Source organism: Cupressus sempervirens, chromosome 1 (assembly GCF_028749045.1).
Source record: "Cupressus sempervirens isolate cs-2001-9-10 chromosome 1, ASM2874904v1, whole genome shotgun sequence".
Taxonomy (NCBI): domain Eukaryota; kingdom Viridiplantae; phylum Streptophyta; class Pinopsida; order Cupressales; family Cupressaceae; genus Cupressus; species Cupressus sempervirens.
Window position 1 is genome coordinate 286,372,746 of NC_143118.1, and position 20,617 is coordinate 286,393,362.

The 20,617-nt window shown below is 34.6% G+C and overlaps 1 protein-coding gene across 2 annotated transcripts in view; it reads right to left on the reverse strand.

Annotated features, from left to right (window-relative positions):
* The window catches only part of LOC149577217 (MATE efflux family protein), a 219,335-nt gene that overhangs the window by 37,554 nt on the left and 161,164 nt on the right, over positions 1–20,617 (reverse strand). For both annotated transcript variants that reach the window (XM_089829511.1, XM_089829556.1), the window contains exons 11-12: positions 13,674–13,751; positions 10,591–10,662 (exon numbers count right to left, since the gene is read on the reverse strand). In XM_089829511.1, coding sequence (XP_089685637.1) covers positions 10,591–10,662; positions 13,674–13,751 — 150 coding nt within the window. The remainder of the gene's footprint in view (positions 1–10,590; positions 10,663–13,673; positions 13,752–20,617) is intronic.

Consider the following 20,617-nt stretch of genomic DNA (forward strand, 5'->3'; position numbering starts at 1 on the left):
AACCATAGTAAAATCTTGTATGAATCCCTGAGGTTGCTCCATATAGATCTCTTCAAGAAGATCCACATTGAGGAAAGCACTCTTCACATCCATCTGATGTACAACCCAACCATGAGCTGCAGCAATAGCTAGTGTCAAACAAATGGAGTTCATCTTAGCTATTGGTGCAAAGGTCTCGGTGTAGTCAATACCAGGAACCTATGAGAAACCTTTAGCAACAAGTCTAGCCTTGTATTTATCCACACTTCCATCTGCTACAAACTTGGTCCGATAGATCCACTTACACCGAACCAACTTTCTTCCCTTAGGAAGAGGAACTAAGTCCCAAGTGTTGTTTTTCATTAAAGAGTTATATTCTTTCTCCATGGCCTTGTCCCATGCAGGAACCCCTAATGCTTCCTTAAATGACTATGGATCAGAAGCAATGGCAATATATGCATGTGGAAATGATTTTTGTTGTGCCCTTGTCCTCCTAGTATCTGAAGGATTCCCCACCAATGAACCTGCTGAATCAAGTGTTTGTTGTGCCCAACAAAGTCTAGTGGAAGAAGAAGAAGGAATATCCTCAACTGTTTGTAGACCCTGCGAAGTTGGTGTCCTGCAAGTAAAAGTTGAAGGAATATCAACTTCCAAGTCACTATCATAACTTTCCACGAAGGAGGAAGGAGGAGTTGAAGGAGCCAAACTTGGACAAGTCTCTTCAAAGTGAACACTCCTCTCAAAGAAAATTTCACGTGTCTCTGTATCCATGAGTTTGTATGCCTTAAGGTGGGCAGGATATCCAACAAATATACAAGGTTTACTTTGAGGTTCCAATGCTTTCCATTTTTGTGGAGGTATCCTTGCCCATGCTGGACAACCAAAAACTTTAAAGTGTTTTACACTTGGTTTTCTTCCACACCAAGCCTCAAAAGGTGTAATTCCATCCAAGGCCTTATGGGGACTTCTGTTTTGGATGTAATTGGCACAACACATAGCTTTTGCCCAAAAAACATGATGTAGAGACTTATGTTGTAGCATACAAGTGGTCATTTCCTTAAGGGTTCTATTCTTCCTTTCAGCAACACCATTTTGTTATGGAGTGTATACAACTGAATGTTAAAGATCAATACCCTCATGAGTACAAAAGTCTATAAGCCTTGAGTTCACATACTCTCTTCCATTATCTGTTAGAAGAATCTTGATGGCTTTCCCAGATTGCTTCTCAACTTGAGCTTTGAAGGTGATAAACTTATCAAACACTTCACTCTTATGAGCAAGAAAGAAGACCCAAGGGTAGCATGAAAAGTCATCAATGAAGGTGAGAACATAGCGAGCCTTTCCAAATGATGGCACTGGAAATGAGCCAGCTACATCACTATGAACCAATTCAAGAATAACAATAGCTCTCCAAGACTTCCCCTTGTCAAACTTCTCTTCGAGATGCTTGCCTGCTTCACAACCTATACATACACCCTCTAAATACTTGACTTGAGGTAGATCTATGACCATATCCTTGTTGTTAAGTTGTTGAAGGTAGCGGTAATTGAGATGTCCAAACCTCTCATGCAATAGTTTACATTGTGAATTTGAATGGGTCAACCAGGCAAGGGAAGTGGACTTAGGCAAAAAATAAGAAAAAGAATAAAGTCTTTTATCATGATTAGCCTTTCCAATTGCCACCATAGAATCATCCTTTAGATTTTTCACCACAACTGAATCAGCAAGGAACTCCACATTGTTGCCACATCCATAGTGAGTGATTTGGTAGATTGAAAGGAGGTTGGTGCAGGTTGTTTGTGATCTCTATTTTTGAATTTTTCTAAAAATTGCCAATCCCGATTTTTACAACTTCAGAGGCTTCATTCGGGCTCATATGGACACATATTCAGGTGCTATTTTTTTGGGAAGTGCATAATTTTTTGTCTACTTTCCAGATCTTGTATCAGTTTGGAGTAATTTTGAGTAGACATAGTACTTTCAGCATTTGGTCATTTTTGGCCTATTTTGGCACTTGTAATTAATTAGATCCTTGAGAGGTCTTGTGTCTTATCTTGTTGAGTCATATATAGCTTCATATTTTCAGTTGTAAATATAAAAAATCAAAGTTCCACTTTGGCCCTGTTGTCACTAGAATTTGCACCCTCAAAATAAGCACCTAAATACATAGAAATTCTAGTGAAACATTGGAACAATCACGAGTTTGTGGGTAAACTATGCAAGTGACTAAACCTCTGAATTCTAGGCCGGTTCCTGTATAATGTTATGATATTTCACCTATACTATGAAATTATGAAGGAAAAGGAGAGAAAGTATGAAAATGAAAACTATTTAAACCAGAAAGGTGATACACCAAAGACAATAACGAAGGATTTGATGTTTAACAACACAATGATGTGACATACAATTGAAAAATAAAACTTTGATGAAAATCTTTGCATAAAAGTGTTTCAGAAGAGGGCTTTAATGAATAATATCAAAAAGATATAGACCATAATCAATATATTTTCATCAAAATGCACAACTTATGACCTATGCATAGAGGTTTTACTAACACATATAGGTGCGAAAATGAGACATAAACTTTAGAGGTTCTTGATACACAGAAAATTAACATCAAATCACCAGTATTGCACACAAAAATGAGTCCCAAAGTAGATCCAGCTAATTGTATTATGCCTTCAAAGGTCAAAACATCAACTTCAGAGATACAACTCAGAAAAATGAGTATACAAAGGACAATAAGACGTCACAATAGTCTATTTCCCTTCAGAACTGCATCCATCCATCTTTTGGTATTACTGTTTCAGGAAACTAAATACCAAAACTCCTAGTCGAAATCAGAAAACCAGGCTATAATAAGGGAGTCAAAACTTATCAAAAGATGACTCACTACTTAACAACTGTACTAAGTCATAACAGAACCTTTTACTCACCTTTGACTGCCCTTAAAAGACTCAAAACGTCAACACATGGCCTAAAAAAGCTAGGACAAAGTCAAAATTCGACCCACAGTCCTGGAATGACTCAAAAGCCTTAAATTTGACCTTAAATGATGTTACTAAGTCTTTGAAAATATAATCTCTAAGACTTAGTCTAAGAAACACATCACATTGACTTGTTAATCATAAGACTAACTCAGATTCCCCCTTTCTCCTCCTTTAAACACATCACACTTATAATAATATAAGGAATGCATGTTGGTAAAGGGTTGCCATTAAAACAAAAAAAATAAAATAGTTTATAAAGTCACTATTAAATATTTTCATTTTTACATTATTTTGCAAAAACAATAAGTGTTTAGAAACACTTATAACACATGGCATATACAAATATTGGAATTAAAATGGGAAAAGAAAAAACCCACTTAAGTCCCCTATAGATTTCAAATTTCATATAATGGAGAAAAGGAGGTATGAGTTTGCATACTCTAAAAACAATTGCATTTGCGTTTTCTCTCATTGCACGAATATAGGAGGTCGGCTAGGGTTTTAAATCTGCATTTTTCTCCCTTGCTGAGCACGTTTTTGTTGCATGAAGCCATCTTGGAGGTTAAAAAAACGCATCTCTACATTTTCTCTTGCCATTTGCCTCTCTTGGAAGGACGTTTTTTTAAGTAACATCTTGCATCTTATTGTTATTTCCAATCATTTTTGGAAAACGCCATGTCACATCTGTTATATCTGTTTGCTATTACATCTTTTTGCTGAAAGAGATTTCATCATTCTGCCATGATAATGTCTGAGGGAGCATTTGAATTAAGTCTGAATCATGCCGATTGCTGTATGAATATATTTTTTTGGAAACAAAAATCTGGGCATTTCTCATATAACTCTGATTTTTATGGGCACGTTTTTAACATATGCTGTTAAAAAAAACGCTATGTTACATCTATTTGCAGGTTTCTTTTGGCTGTTATACTTTTGCAAAAAGAACAAATGATTTTCGTTTTTTTGGGTTTTAGAAGAAGACCAGATCTGACGTCTTCTTGCATTTTTCCTTCATACTCCAGCTTGAAAAAAACTATTTATATAGTGCTAGCTCCGACCATGGCTTTTTCTGAATTTCTTGCTATGTGTTCTGAGGCAGTGTAAGAAATAGTATAATCTTTGCTTGCTAGGTATGTCTGAAGCCAATTTGTAGGCCAGTCTTCTCCATTCATAAAACATGGTGGGTGTTTTAGTTAAGGATATTAACACCTTGTTTAGTTCCACTTGAACAACAGTTTCAGAGACACTTGTTGTAAACATGTTATTTATGCTTATATTCCTTATGCAATACTTTCTACAGGATCAAACATTCATGTTCGGGGCCACCAATTCCATTAATAGTTGATGCTTCTTTGGCAACAATCATGATTTGCTATCACAGATAGATTACCTTCGCAGCATGAAGTGGTAGATGCTGACCAATCATTAACAGTCTTGTAGATCTCTGTTCTTAATAGTTATTATGATATTTCTACCTTGATGATCCCTTTACAACTTTCATGTTCGCATGACTGTACAATATCTTCAATGTTTTGGCAATTCTTCTAGCTTATATTCTGTCTTAGGAGTTCTTGATCAGCTTTATTTTGAACTTCAGGAACATCTGATAAATGCTTTTGCCAAATCTTTTATAGATTCCCAGTTTGGATCAGTATCACACTTATTTATCTGCTTGATGGCATGGACTTCTGAAAGCTTTATTTTTTTTAAACTCCTTAGTTGTGGCTTCTAAGGCTTGAATCACATTTGAATCACTGCTCTTGTAGTCTTTATCAATCCTGCTGCTTGACTTCTTACTATGCATTCCATTTTCTATAACTGTGCTATTTGCCAGTTCATAATGTAAGTTTTAGCAATTTTAAATTACTAGCACACCTTGAATATTCTGATCAGTATCTCGTTGAATAAGCTTTCTTCTCTTTACTTTGATATTTGAAATAGTATCCTATGAGGTTCGAGCACGGGCTCGTGACACTCACAAACTATTTTTTTTTTTTTGCACATGAACGAATACACTTGTTATTTTTTTGTATGTATTCAAAAATGAGAGGAATATGATATGTGCAAGTATGCAGTTATATATAACTAGTCATTGCTTAGATCATAAAGATCTAACCCCACCTCTTCCTCTTGCAGGGAAACAAAGAATCAAGAGCTTACCGGATCAAAAACTGAACCATGGGCGACAATGCAACAACAGAGAACATCTAACCAGTCAAAGTCTGAAAGGCAATGACTGGTTATCTCTGACTTTCTCCCATATGTTTTATTTTTCTTGTTCTTCAGTACATATGAAAGATAGCAACAGTATTCACGACTTGTGTAAAATACTTTGCCTTCAGCATTTCATTATTTTGTAAAATATCAATTGTATATTCAAGAAATGAATGATACAAGGACATTTATATTCTTTCAAATATCGAATGAAATGTGCTTTTAGCAAAATAAAATTTTCATGTCTGAATTTTAACATGTTAAAATTAATTAACAGGCCCAAAATTGGCAAGTGGTTATTGTACCCGCACTAAATATAAAGTGCTAAATCATCTTTTTTTTTTGGGGTGGCGATTCTTTGATTAAATGAAAAGGGGGGGGGGGTGTCTTGTGTTCTTCCATCTCCTTGATATTGTGCTCTTTCTTTTGCATTATAGGTTCTTTTTGTAAATTAATACCACATAATTCTGCTACTTGGAAAGAAAAGATAAAGGAACCATTAGTTGAAAATGGTTTACTACATTATGTAACTAGTGTTGCAGAGAAACCTGATGATGACGCTGATGAGTCTCGTAAAGAAGACCAAGAATCAAAACAAGAGATGGCCTTAGGAACCTTGCTAAAGAATATCTCAGATCCTGTCAAATATCACATCGGGAACATTACCAATCCAATAGAAGTTTGGGATAAACTTGAAGCATTGTATGGGATAGTAGATGAAGATATGGCCTACACCATTGATGACAATCTTCTCAAATTGGATCCTAGGAATTTTGATACCATCAAAGATTATCTTGCCCAAGTAGACATGTATAGGGCACAACTTAAGGATTGTGGTGAACCCATCAAGGATGGAAAGTTGATCAAACATGTGATGACTCATCTTCCTCCTGAATATGCGGCTTTTGTTTCAAGTTATAATACCCACAAGTTAACAATGGGAAGTGCCTTCATTCGAGTCATTTTCAGAAATGTTGTTCTTAGAATATGAAAAGTTAATCTTCTCAAATTGGATCCTAGGAATTTTGATACCATCAAAGATTATCTTGCCCAAGTAGACATGTATAGGGCACAACTTAAGGATTGTGGTGAACCCATCAAGGATGGAAAGTTGATCAAACATGTGATGACTCATCTTCCTCCTGAATATGCGGCTTTTGTTTCAAGTTATAATACCCACAAGTTAACAATGGGAAGTGCCTTCATTCGAGTCATTTTCAGAAATGTTGTTCTTAGAATATGAAAAGTTAGTGAGTATGAGAATTCTCTAGTCTTCCAAGTCCAAAGCCTTGGTGGTTAATAAGGGGAATCAAGGGAATCAAGGTAGTAAAAATTCCAACAAGAAGCAAAAGCAGTGGAAGGCTAAGCCACAAGATGACACACAACAATCTTTCTCTACACATCAATCTTCCTCTACACAACAATCTTCCTCACAACAAGGCAAGTTTTTTTCCAACAATAATAAGGGGAACAACATCAACAAAAGAGAGAAGAAAACTTGTGCCTATTGTAAGAAGAATGGTCATGATGAACATGAGTGTAAGGATAAGCAAATTGATGAGTTGCTAAACATAATGAGGAAACATAAAATTGATGTGCCAACTGCCTATAAGGATAAGGTATCCTCATCCATTTCAAAAGGTAAGGGACAAGCTTTGGTAGCAAGTATAAACAATTCTGAGGAAAGGGTTCTTGATTCAGGAGCTACACATCATATGGGTGCTTCAAGGGAGCATTTTTTCTCGTTGAAACCATCAGATGTACGTTACATCTATGTGGGAAATGACAATGACACACAAGTGGAAGTTGAAAGAAAAGGGAATGTTGAGTTGGACAATGGAATTTTCAAGGATGTTCTTCATGTTCCCAACCTTAGCACCAACAAGGTGCATACTATTTTTTTGCAAAAAGAAAAGATTTTTATAGACAAAGCTCTTCTACCAATTAAAATTTTCGATATAGCTATTGTGTCTAATGGATGGAAAGATACAAGAAACTGACCATTGATTAATGTCATTGCAATGTCCCCCAAGGGGGGAAAAAATTGAGGGTGGTTGATTGTGAAGGAGAAGTTAAGGATTCATAGTTCATTTCTAGAATTATCAGTAAGGCAACAGAGATGGTGAGTATTGAGAATGTTTTCTAGGTGGTCATATAATGCCAAAAATTGTAGGGGTGTAGGTGCTCTGGTTGAGAGTAGGTACGACCATATTTTTGGACACTTGTCATGTCCCCTCTCTAATCTAACTAGCAGAGTCATGAGAGTTGGCCTATTATTGAAGTCTCATAGGCTAGTAGTGATAGATAGACTCATGTTGGACACCTAGTGACCAGAGTTGGTTCTACAGTCAGTTTGAGAGTCAGTCAAGGCAATTCCTTAATTACAGGGATATTCCTAAAATTTAGGAGGTTGTGGCAATGATCAGATTTGAGGATCCTAGGGACCAATATATGGTTTTAGTTTTAGGGTGACAGGGTATATTCCCTAGTTTCTAGGAGCATCCCTAGTTTTTAGAGATGGGACTGCCAGCTGGCCCACATTGCCCGGCATCACTCACAAGCAAGTGACAGGACCCGATCATTGATTATTTGGTTGGTTTGGCTTTCCAATTGAATAAAAGGAAATTATCTTATAATATTTCCTAAGTTTGTGTTTAAATAAATTAAAATAAAACTATTTATATAGGTAATTAGAGTAATAAGGGGATTTTGGCTTCATCTGATCAGGCAAGCCTATGTGTTATAGCTCGTTGGAAAGGTCTTGAATTATTATAACTTATGTTCATCATCTGGAGAGCTTCGGGCACCTAGAGTTATGTTATTTGAGGAAAGGGGTGTTTTTCCTATAATTAAAGGCCTTTTAATTGAGAAGATGCTATTTTATAATAAAGGGAAAGGCATATTCTCCCTTTAGGGTTCGATTGGCTTTGAGAGGGAGATAAAAGGAGATGTTGGCTCATTCTTTCATTATCTTTTACATCTTCATTCTTGGTATTTGTGATTTTGCTCTGAGGAGCGATTCTAGAGGACTGAGACACAAACCCTAGAGCCTAGCTATTGGGACACAAACCCCAATAGATGGTTTCAACAGCATTCTACAGTATTGTTTCAGCAATTGACAAAGATTGTTAAGTTCAGCATTTGGGGGTGCTTGTGCATTGCATGTTGAGGATCTTGTTTGGCATGTTGGGATCTTCTTGCTGCCTTAGCATGACTATAGCAATCATACAGCCGCCTTAGCATGACTATAGCAATCGTACGACTGCCTTTCGACTGGCATGTGATTTGTTGGTTGGCTTACGTCAGCCATCTCTACCCTTTTGGTGCGTGGCTAGTCCATTCTTGTAGCTAGTGTCTTCATTCATTATTTGTAAACACCTTTGCCAGTATACTGATTACATATCTTGCCTGGTACGATTTGTAGCTATTTGGGATGACTGAATATTATATTATTTGTTGTTAATTATTGTTTTACTTATATTTGGAAAATACAAAAAAAGAAGAAACAATCTTTTTGCAACTTCTGTCTAATTCTCTAAGACCACAAGGAAATCATAGGAAAATATATTATTTTAATTAAAATCTACAAAAGTTCAATAAAAGGATCTTTTTGGGATCTTTCAACACCATGCACCGTAGACTCTCTCAACTTGGTCATGCAACAAATTGGCATCCAAATAGATTGGGTGAAGAAAATATACCAAGAGGGAGAGGAGATACAAATGTTTTTGATAAACCACCACATGTCACAATCCATATTCAGATCATTGGCCAAGTTGGAGTTGTTGAAGGTAAATTCAAAATTGTAATTAGTTAGTTTCAATATGTATATTTGTCATTTTTTTGTGAAGTTTGAAGTTGAACAATCAATGGTGAAGTATCATGCTATGGAATGGTTTATTTTTCTTACATTTCTTGCATTTCTTTGCATATATAAATTATAGTGTATGTCTATGTGTGTGTGTATAAACACATCCAAAACAAAATTTAAAAAACCATGCATCCGTGCACGAAAATCCCACATCCGCTTCAGAATCATAATCATAATCGGTTACTTAGGTAAATACAACTTCTTGATTGTGCAAGACATTTGCACTCATTCACACATTTATAGTTTATTTAATTGCGTGGAAAAGTTACAGCTTCAAACGTGTTTCACTTTTAATCCATTTTCTAGTGACTAGTGTATGCAATATGAAAATTGTTTGCATAGCCCTTGGAAGAGTGCACTAGTTCTTGTGGAGTCAGTGTTGAGCTTGGCAAAGTAGAGCTTTGTTTAAATTGAATTTGTCAAATTCGAGCACTATTCACTGATATCATTGTCCTTATTGGTAGATTTTGATCTCTCTAACCCATTTCCTCTTTGATTTAAGTCTATCTCAGTTGTGTCCGTTCAAAGGAGAAGCATCATGAAATTGCAATAGCCAATGAAGAAGTTCCAAACAGCACTACAGAAGTGGAGAAAAATTCAAACCTAAGTCACCTTGGATTACCAACACACATCAAGTCAAACGAGCTCATACCCAACATAAAAGCATGTCCACAATAGGAACCTTGGGATCACCTCTATAATCTTTGCAATCTTAGTATTAGAGGGCTTTGTTCAAGAATGGATAGAGTGTCTGTTGATACTTTATTTTGTGCTGATGTGGTCATAAAACATCTATCAACAAGACTTTATACCCTGTCTGTACAAGACATATGTGTGTCACAATTTCATCTTGTGTTTGTGTTGTAGTCCCAAACTTGTGCTGGCATCCAGGACATTAAGCTCACAGAGCTAGGCAGTCAGTCCTGACAGTTTGCCTTTCTATTTGCAGTAGTTAAAACATTTGTATCTCTTCATATAGTTCAGTTATTTCAGCCTCTTTATTGTGCATTGTATTTCATTTACATCTTATGTTATATTTTGTTTATTAGTCTTCTTGATCAACCTAGCTCACCAAAGCACTAGCAGAAGTGAGGTGGTGTTCGGTCGATTCATCCCTTCAGATTCCATCAATCTTGAGGGTAGCCAATTCCCTTCTCCATAGTTTCTACAATATAGGTTAAAAAGTGAATAGCAACCATACTTGCTTCCATAAACATGATGCCAATCGACAAAATCAATCAGGTCCTGATTAAACTTTAGTATTTGAAGGAAATAAGAGAACAGGCTTCATTTAATAAAAATGTTAGACAGTGGCTTTGCGTGTGGCTGACTCATTCTTCAACTCAGAATCTGGTCCCATGGTGTATTAAGTTTCCTTGGAAATTGATTACTATATTAACTGAATGCAAGTTTCAAGTTCAGATTGAGCTAATTAGAAAGAAAATAGGAAGTGGAAGTATATACAAATATTCAATGAATATGATCATAACAAATTATTAAAAAGTTCCGAAGAAGTATTGGAGAACAATTTCATACCAGTAACAAAAGGCTACAAACACAGAAGTTGAGGCTCATGGTAAAGCTGAGAAATTTAAAATCCCTTCCAGCCTGTATGAAGAAAAAATATATCATTTGCTATCAAATATGGAAACAAAAAATACAGCAAGCCTGATTCATAATATAACAAGATTAACAATGACTTTATAATGGCAGGTTATCTATAACAAAAGTAAAAATGCAGAAAAGCATGGTAAATTTTCAAGTGTCATGTCTATCAGCGTCCATACAAGGATAGAATATTTGGAACTAGAGAGAATATCATCAGGATTTGTTTTAAGGATACAACACAAAAAGGAGGTGTGGAAAGAATGTCTCTCTAAAACCATTGGAAATGTTTACAACTGTGCTTATACCAGCCAAAAATGAAAAATAAAAATAGATATTTGAAAGCCAGAAGAAGAAACTACTTTCTAATGAAGGAAGGGAGCACAGTTGCTCCAAAACTCACTCTGGGGTTTCACACTCGAACAAATGGAAGGGATCCCAGGTTTCATCATTTTATTATGTCTTGCAGGTGCATGAAACTGGATACCAATCAGAATGCTGCAAGCATGTCCACCACTTTCATCTATATACCTCTAACCTGTTAATCAGCTACCAGAAGTATACTTGAACAAATGAAAGAGATTCTGGTAATTTGGTTCATTTTGTATGCCTAAACCTTTGTGTTGGACTGAATACTAATCAGGTTGCTAAAGAAGTCTACATAGCTTTCTCATCTTCATTGCTCTAGCCAGTTTGCTACTAAGACTAATTGCAATAATGTCATGCAACTGCTAAAAGTTTGTAAATTACCAATTGGAAATAATGTGGGATTTTTGTGTTGATTAATATAGTTATTTTATTTTTCTCAACCTAATATTTAAATCTTACTTGATACTTACCAGTGTTGATGATTTGTAGCTTCAGTCGGATAACTGATTAATATGCAAATCATTCTTAGATGTGTGTGTGTGTGTGTGTGTCGGTGTGTCTGCTCCAACCATGTCGCTACTAAGACTAATTGCAATAATGCCACGCAACTGCTAAAATTTTGTAACTTACCAATTGGAAATATAGTGGGATTTTTGTGTTGATTAATATATTTATTTTATTTTTCTCAACCTAATATTTAGATTTTACTTGTTACTTATCAGTGTTGATGATTTGTAGCTTCAGTCAGATAACTGATTAATATGCAAATCATTCTTCAATGGATGTGTGTGTGTGTGCGTGTGTGTGTGTCTGTGCGTGCATGTGTGCATGTGAATGTGTGAGTGCATGTGCATGTGCACGCGTACGTGCACATGTGCATGTGTGTGTGTGTGTGTAAGTGTGTGTGAAATAGAAGAATGATTATATACATGTGTCTTCATATAAATTTGAATGATTTGCTAATTGTATTTTTTGCTGAAGAAGTTAATATGCATTTATAATAAATGAGATTGTCTATATATATATATATATATATATATATATATATATATATATATATATATATATAGACACACACACAAACTATTCTTATAAATCGTATTAAATTGAGTCGATTATGAAAACCGACTGATTGCAAATTATACTAAATTGCTGAGTCACAACGTTCGAATTCGGGAACTATAAAATTCGGATGAAGTTCGACAAGGTAAAAAGTTCGAAAAAAATTCGACATTAAATTCGCCTTTGTATAATTTATTTATTTTAAAATATAAATAATATATCTTCTAAATTATTAAAATAATTAAACATAGCTAAATAGATTAGAAATCATTACATGTATACAAGAATATAAATATAAACCACAACACACACAAGAAATTGCAATCACAAATATTTAATTAAAGTATATTTAAAATAAAACATAATTTTGAATAAAATAAAACTACTAAATTAAATTCGGTTTAAAAATTAAATAAACTAAACAAATTTTAATATATTTATAAATTGACTAGATAATTATTTTAATTTAAATTCAAATGTTGTTAATTTCATATATTACTAACTAATGTGTAGAAATATAACAAAATATTAAAATTTAATAATGAAATGTTAACATTAATGTTTGATAATGAAATGGTTATATTCAACATTAATACAAAATAAATAAAATATTATAAATTATATCATTATAAACAACCCTAAAAAATAAAGTTTATAAAAAATCTAATTTAAAAAGAAGGTGCGTCCACCACATTCCGAGTCACAGGTCAGGAGCGGAAGCCTCTATCGGAACAGCAGCAGAAGCCTCTAGGCGGCAATGATAGAACCAGAGCCATTAACAACAGATCGAGTTGTTGCGGTGACCAGTCCGTACGAATTTTTGGCGAACGAAAACGAATTTTTTGGGGTTTTTAAAAATTCGCAAGATTTCGAATTTCATGAATGAAATTCGCCGAACCTTGTGACATAGCTAAATTGTATTTGACAGGCATAATGGTTTTGGAGCCATTAGTAATATGTTTTTGAAAGGGTTTCGAAAGCAGCCATGGAGCCATGTCCACGTGGAGACATGACTCCATGTGAAGTCATGCCCACAAAGAACATGACTTCATGGGGAGTCATGTCCCCCTGTGGGCATGTCCCCACAACACATTTATAGTCGCTGCAGACCAGGAGGTAAATACACAATGAACACAAATACATACAAGACTTCAATTGTTTTTTCTCCTGTGACTAAAACAGATACATTGCACAAAACAGTCTGCAACCAGACTTACTTTCTGATATTATTAAATTCTATATATTATATATTAATAAATAGTATCAATAATATATAAACAGAAATAAAACACAAAAAATCATATAATATGAATTCTATATATAATATATAAATATCATGCAAAATTGATTGAAAATAACAATAGTCAAAGACAAGCAACAAAATCACATTTCACTTGCAAACCTATGCATCTTTAAAAAGGAAACATATGAACTGAGCTACAGATAAGCAAAATGTTAGGGTGATAACTGTCAGGTATAAACTGGAAATAAAAATTGAATCATTTATTAAAACACTCTACATTTACTTCTTGCTTATGAGAGAGGAATTTGCATTTTCTATGAGACAGAGAAACGAGATATACCAGCAGGCTTCCTTCCAAGCTGTGTGTAGGAGGAGCTATAATTAGAGCAACAAAAAAAGGAAGAATCACTTGATGCATCTGTCACAAAACATGGAAAAAATTAGTCACAAAAATAGATTAATATCTACTTGCATTTTCTTAGTTAATGTGAAATAAATCCACCACAAGGACCTCCCTATTTACTCAAATATTAAGTATATAATGCAAACTAAGTTGTAACAATGATCCTCATAGTCAAGATGCTTTGACACTTTGAACTAAAAACATGACTGCGACCTTCAGATGAAGATGGATTATTAAAGATTTGACTACAATCAGTGGCAATTTGTATGGGGTCATTGATTCACCAAAAAATGATCTATCTTGGTGATAGCCATGAAACCGAATGACTACTTTCAAGAAGATGTTTCAATTTCCCTACAGGAATCATTATTTGCAGAATAAAAGAACTCTTCCAAACATAAATAAATGTGATCCATGAAAGGTGTTCATAACAATCCAAATAAAATTCACACGTTTGGTGTTGCTGGCCAAACGTGTGATAGAATGGAACACTCAAATGTGCTTTTAAAAGAGATAAAGAGTATCATTAAGGTATGTTATTGAAGTAACAAGACAATGAATGTAAAGTTGAGAATTGAGTATACAGTTATTCAGATGCTTTCATGGCAATTGCAAAAAAAGAGACAAATGTGCTGGCCAAACGTGTGATAGAATGGAACACTCAAATGTGCTTTTAAAAGAGACAAAAAGTATCATTAAGGTATGTTATTGAAGTAACAAGACAATGAATGTAAAGTTGAGAATTGAGTATACAGTTATTCAGATGCTTTCATGGCAATTGAAAAAAAAGCAAAGTTTGAATTTCATGACACTCACAAAAAAAATGAAAAACCATGTGAGAAAGATGGTTCACTGGCCAAGTAATTTATTTCTCAAAGGATGATTGGCATTGGAGTTTCACAACGAGCTATTAAACTTTAAAGCATAGACAAAATATCATAATGGCCATCTCATCGATGTAAACCATCATTGATTTTATCAAGATATTCCAGATAAATTTTGTAAAGTTGATTGCCATCATGCTATAAATAGACTGAGCCCTTACCATCCAAATACTTGAACCTGCAGACAACAATATAACGAGTAATCATTGATACAATACTTAAGGAAACAATGATCACTCACACAACAGAAGATAAGATCATTCCACAACATATAGTAGTTCGCTGACAAGTTAAGAATGGGTTCTACTTCTAGCAAAGACAACCAGGGAGTTTATAGTTAATGTCTGATTGTACTGTGAGGGGTGCATACATTCAGTCCAAAGTACCTGCCAAGTGATGCAATTGTTAACAAAGCATTGTTACAATAAGAATGCCTAATTCTAGAATCTTGATCATATGACCCAAACAACAATCACAGTAGAATAGGTGAGTCAACTAAAGTGTTGTCGGTGAGACAATGGCAAAACCTGATTTGTCATTTTTGACAAAAAAAAATTCATGAATTGCAATTGAAGATAAGGTTGTTTCTATGCCATGAATGAATCTTAACATGTTAATACACAGTTGACTTCAATCTTTATAGCTGGTGTGTCACTTATGCAGAAGAGTTATATCCTTAGACAATACCAGGTCTTCTTCAAAAGTGTGTTTTCATGTAATTTATCAGATCTCAGTGTTCCCGATGAATGCAGATTAATAGGGTTCATTTAACATGCTCAGTAGTTTCTTTGATTTCGGTAAATATTTCTACGAATTTAATCAAACCTGGAAACAGCCATTTGTTTAGTAATATCATTTGTACTCCAATGACAGGCAGGCAACACAAGAAAAGACTTGGGCAAATATAAAAAATTGAGGTGACTGGGTTGGACCGTAAGGCTAGGATAGCAGGGCCAGGATGCACATGACATATGACCTGAACAACATATCCAACTAACAGAGAAAACATTCCAATAATACAAATCAGCCCTTGACATCAATGAGAACATTTCCAACAATCTGCTGCTGTGTCATTGATGCCAACCTGTAAGAACGCCACCAAACTGCTTCCCTTGTGTGCATCTTTCCTCCTTAGAGTATCTCTACCCCTGACTGTATTTCTACCAGACTTATCTCTGCCACTTGCCAAAGGGTATTACACTACCTGTTCTTCTTCACCTAACTTTACTCTCCCCTTTACTGTGACTCTTAGGGGATGAAAGGTCATGCATTGATTATCTTCCCTTGAAACCATACTTCTCCTTAAGCACTTAGCATCAAGATGAGAAAGATACCACTCCCAACTTCTCCCTGAGATACTAAAAAGTTTCTTTTGGAAGAGGCTTAGTGAAGATCTCTGCAATCTGTTCTTGTGTGGCAATTCATTCTGAATTCATGCAATGTCCCATCTTTGACAAATTTGAGAAGTAAAATACTATTTGGTTCCCGAGAGCTAAACTATTTAAATATATCAAAAAGAGGAATTAAAGTAAAAAAAAACATTATTGCCTAGTGTCTATTCAGACTGTAGCATTAAATAATTAAATAAAAGTACCTCTGGACAATCAATTAACTAAAGTTAATTGAAGTAAACCTGCAGGAAATGAATTCAATTAGCTTTGGGATTGATACTCAACATGGAATAGATTTTGGAAATCATATTAAGGGAAGATCTTGAAGAACTTGCTTACAAGCTCAGTAGCTTGGGACAGAAACCCTCGGGATCTGTGGTTGCTTGGATGAAACATCAACTTGTGGGTAGATTTATTGTAGGATTCACACATGATCTTCATCCAAAAAATTTGAGGTCACTCCCATGACAAATTTGCAGAATATTATAGGTTTATTGCAGTTTTTTATTCATCAGGTGAATTTTATATTGGGTTCTATAATGATATCGTATTTATTCTAATGGGTTTATGGAATTAATAATGAATCTCATTAATTCTTATGGTATTATTTTGAGTCAATTATTAATTAGTGAGGCATTTCATATTGGTTTTGGCATGACTTTTCAAAGGGGAAATCAAGCTATGACACCCATGGAAAATATTTGGACTTCGAAGCTAATTTTAAGATTGTGGAAAGCTTGGTGTGAGGGCAGTCCTAAAATATAAATCGTTGAACTTTAACTGCAAGATTATATTGAACCGAACACTCTAATGTTTGAGGAAAGTTTTGATTTTTCTGAATATTCAAATCGTGGGAATTAAAGATGTCAGGAAACACTTATGGAGGATATGCATTGATATTGGAATTCACTATATTTCTCTTCTAAAGCTTAAGGCCTCTGTTGAGGGCACAAAAAATTCATGGTCACATTTCTGAAACCATACTACAGTGTGGAAGTAATGTTTTGAAAGGCCATACAGATTCTATTTATACGACTTAATCCTCTTCTTTTGTTTTTGGTGAATTGCATATCTTGGTCACTGTCTCCTACAGTGGCCAGAAAGTGGTGTTAATAATTAGCATTGTCATTTCTAATATTTTTCATGAAGATTGTCACTGGCCAAGGAAGTTGGTGTGAGCTTACAGCCACCACGACTCATTTAAGGTATTAGTGGAAATTGTCTGTCCATCGATGTAAGGTCAAGAAGAAATCAATAATGTGCATGGTTCATTACCTTGGCAGAACAAAGCCCCTAGTTTATGGTGTGAGTCAATGAATGAAGCCTATGTCTTTGGCATGAATCTATAGAGAGTTACTTGGGAAATGGTTGGAGATGCATGGTATATTTTCAGGCTTTGTGGAATTTGAATTTGCTAGACACTTGTCCCTTTTGCAATGTGGTGAGTAATATTGTTGTTGAGGCATGGCACATTGCATGCTTTCCAATGGCCATTTACGTTGTTCATTCCTTTGTGCAGGTGCAAGAATTAAGAAGCTGCATTCACCAATAGTCACTAAGAGTGGCTTCAATGTTATAGCTGCTGTTATGTAATTCAGAGCACATTTACTGTTATGGAATGTTTCTACTGATTAATATGTTTGAGTGTTGTATAATCTTCTATAGTTAGGTAATTACTATGAAAGATCTGGACATTATCAATTGTTATAGAAATGTACCTAAGCAAAACGATTTACTACAGGAGAGTCAAGATATCATGAAATCACTGAAGGAGAATTTCCAAAAGGCACAGAATCAACAAAAGTTATATGCTGATCAGTGTCAAGTAGAGCACAATGTTGAGGATTGAAATATGGTGTACTTGAGGCTTCATGTTGTAAAATTGGGCAATGAATTGGTTTGGATAAGTGATGAATTGATATGTTTCTTTGGCATGGCTTTCATGATGTCAACATGTTGGTGACTACTTTTTGTACAGTTGTGTAGAATATAATGCTCCACATGTTCTTCATGTTGCATATATGATGAGGAGGTCTTTGCATATTGTTGGAAAGTGTTTGAAGCTAGTGAATTCAAGTTTTTGTGCTTCGGATCACAGAATTGTGCAGAACATATTGCTCCACATGTTCTTCATGTTGCATATACAACGATGAGGTCTTTGCATATTGTTGGAAAGTGTTTGAAGTTAGTGAGTTCAAGTTTTTGTGCTTTGGATCAGAAAATAGTGGAATTGGTATTTCTCTAAGAAATTTCATGCCTAACTGTAAGGAAAATTGCAACAAAAATATATAACCGTTTCCACAACCCATAATTAGATCAAAATAAATATGTAATTGAAATCCACAAGCAAGAGAATAGACAACATACCCACAAAAATTGTGACACAAGATATACCCTGGGAAGGGAAAAAAACCCAGCCTCCAAAAGCATCCATCACCATGTATTATTCAAAAAAATCACCGTTGCAATACAACCATGAGAGTCTGCAAAGCCATAGCCACAACTCAGCAATCCATGTGAATACACATGAATCCACACATCCTATGCCATGCTTCCAACATTCACAAATGCTCCTTTGGCTAACCTGTCAAGCCTTGTCCCGTTTGACTCTTGTCTTTTCTCTTTTGCCCTTTCGTCTTATCTCTACAACTACCCTTGTGGCTGCTTATATAGTAGCAAGTCCCACAAAACCACCTAGTGGTATTACATAAACCATGTGCTAAAAGTTAAAACCATGTGCTGCCAAACCCCTATTGACCCACATTTAATATTAGAAATTTAATTTCTTTTCTCCAATATTAAATAATTACATCAAATATTATCACAATGTTGCAATACAACTCATCACATATATCACATGGGAATCTCTACATGTTGCACGTCTATCTAGGTATTGCTGTCCTGTCTCTGTCATCACAAAATGCAAGTAACAGTATGAAACTTTTTCAAACTAGTTTTGCATCTCTCTAAGTTGAATTTGATATTCAAGTGCTTAATTTTGATCGATCAATCAACTCCAATTCGTATATCAAATCATTTTACTGAAGGCTTTCGTCAAGTTTTTTTCATTTTTCTTTTTGTCGAGCCTTTGCTTGATTTTTGAAGCCTCCATTGTCTTTTTCTTTGCTTTTGAGTGTGCGTTTGTTGGTTTTAGTCCTTTGATTTTGCTCAAGTCATGGCTTTTGATTTTGCTTCGATTTGATCTAAACTAGAGCGTAATCGAAGTTGTCAGTCAAGAGATATGGCTGTTTTAGTGCCTCAAAAGTGGACCTTTTTGATGCAATGACACAAATTAAAAATATCATGTTATATTTTTAATTTGACATTCACTTTTTGAAAAATATAACTTAAATTCACTTTATGTTATGTTTTTAAGTTATTTTATCATTAAAATTTTCACTTAAAGTAACTATAGTGCACTTTATGTTTTAATTTTAAATTGAGTTACTTTTTGATTTTTCACTTAAAGTGACCATATTAACTATATAGTTCAGTTTAATTTTTGACATTTCAATCAAATGTTACTTTTTAAATGATATTTATATGTTATATTTTTAATATGATATGTAAGTATGGTTTATATCCCATTAAAGTAACATTTTAATGAAATTAAATTGACATATGTTTATTTAATCACTTTAAGTTATCAAAAGTGGACATTTTATATGCTATTACATATAAAATCTATTAAAAGTGGACATTTTACATGTCACTGCATATAAAGTTCAACTTAAAAACATAAGGTCAACAAAAGTGGACCTTTATGGTGCCATTGCACCAAAAAGTTGAGTTTTATGACTTAAAATGTGCTATTGCATCCAAAACATGAGTTTTCACTTAAAATATGCCATGCCTCCTAAAAGGTGCGATTTTCCTTATGTGGAGTTTTTAAAATATCCAATCCATCCTAAAAGGTCTGATTTGCATCTTGTGCATATTTTAAAACATGCATTGCCTCCTAAAAGGTCCAATTTGCACTAAAACTCATGTTTTTGTTCTCAAGAAACCCGATTTTGGAAGAACACATGCAAAGAGCCTCCAAGAACCCGATTTTGAAGATTGTGGGAGATTTACTTCATGGTTTTTCACGAAATCTTCTCTACTAGGGTCATTTTTGCTAAGCCATGGATTTTCAAGCAATGAAAATGGATTTTTCTTGCTAAAAAATGTTTTTTCAAACTCCTTCCAAGGGCACGCTTTTGGAAAATAAATCGAAAAACACCATTTTTGGCTCACGTTTTTGCCCCAAGAGGAATCGATTTTGCATGTTGTGGTGTTTACATTCCATCTTGGTACACGTTTTCAACTTTGGAGACCAAAACATTTTATTTCCATGCCTTAAAGGATCACATTTTTTACCAAAAACGTCCCATGGCATGTGCAACCAAAAACGTTGGATTTTAGAGCAATGATAGGACACATTTTTGGCATCTACCATTAAAAACACCTTCCTTGTTGCCTTCTCCATTTTGAATTCGCAAAATTTTGAAAAAGTTGAAGTGTTTTTAAAGAAATTTTCAACTTTGGAGCATCTTTTTCCATCGTTTTCGGCATCTAATCTTCATGTAAGTGGACTTATTCTTTATTGTTATTTACTTTGTGCTTA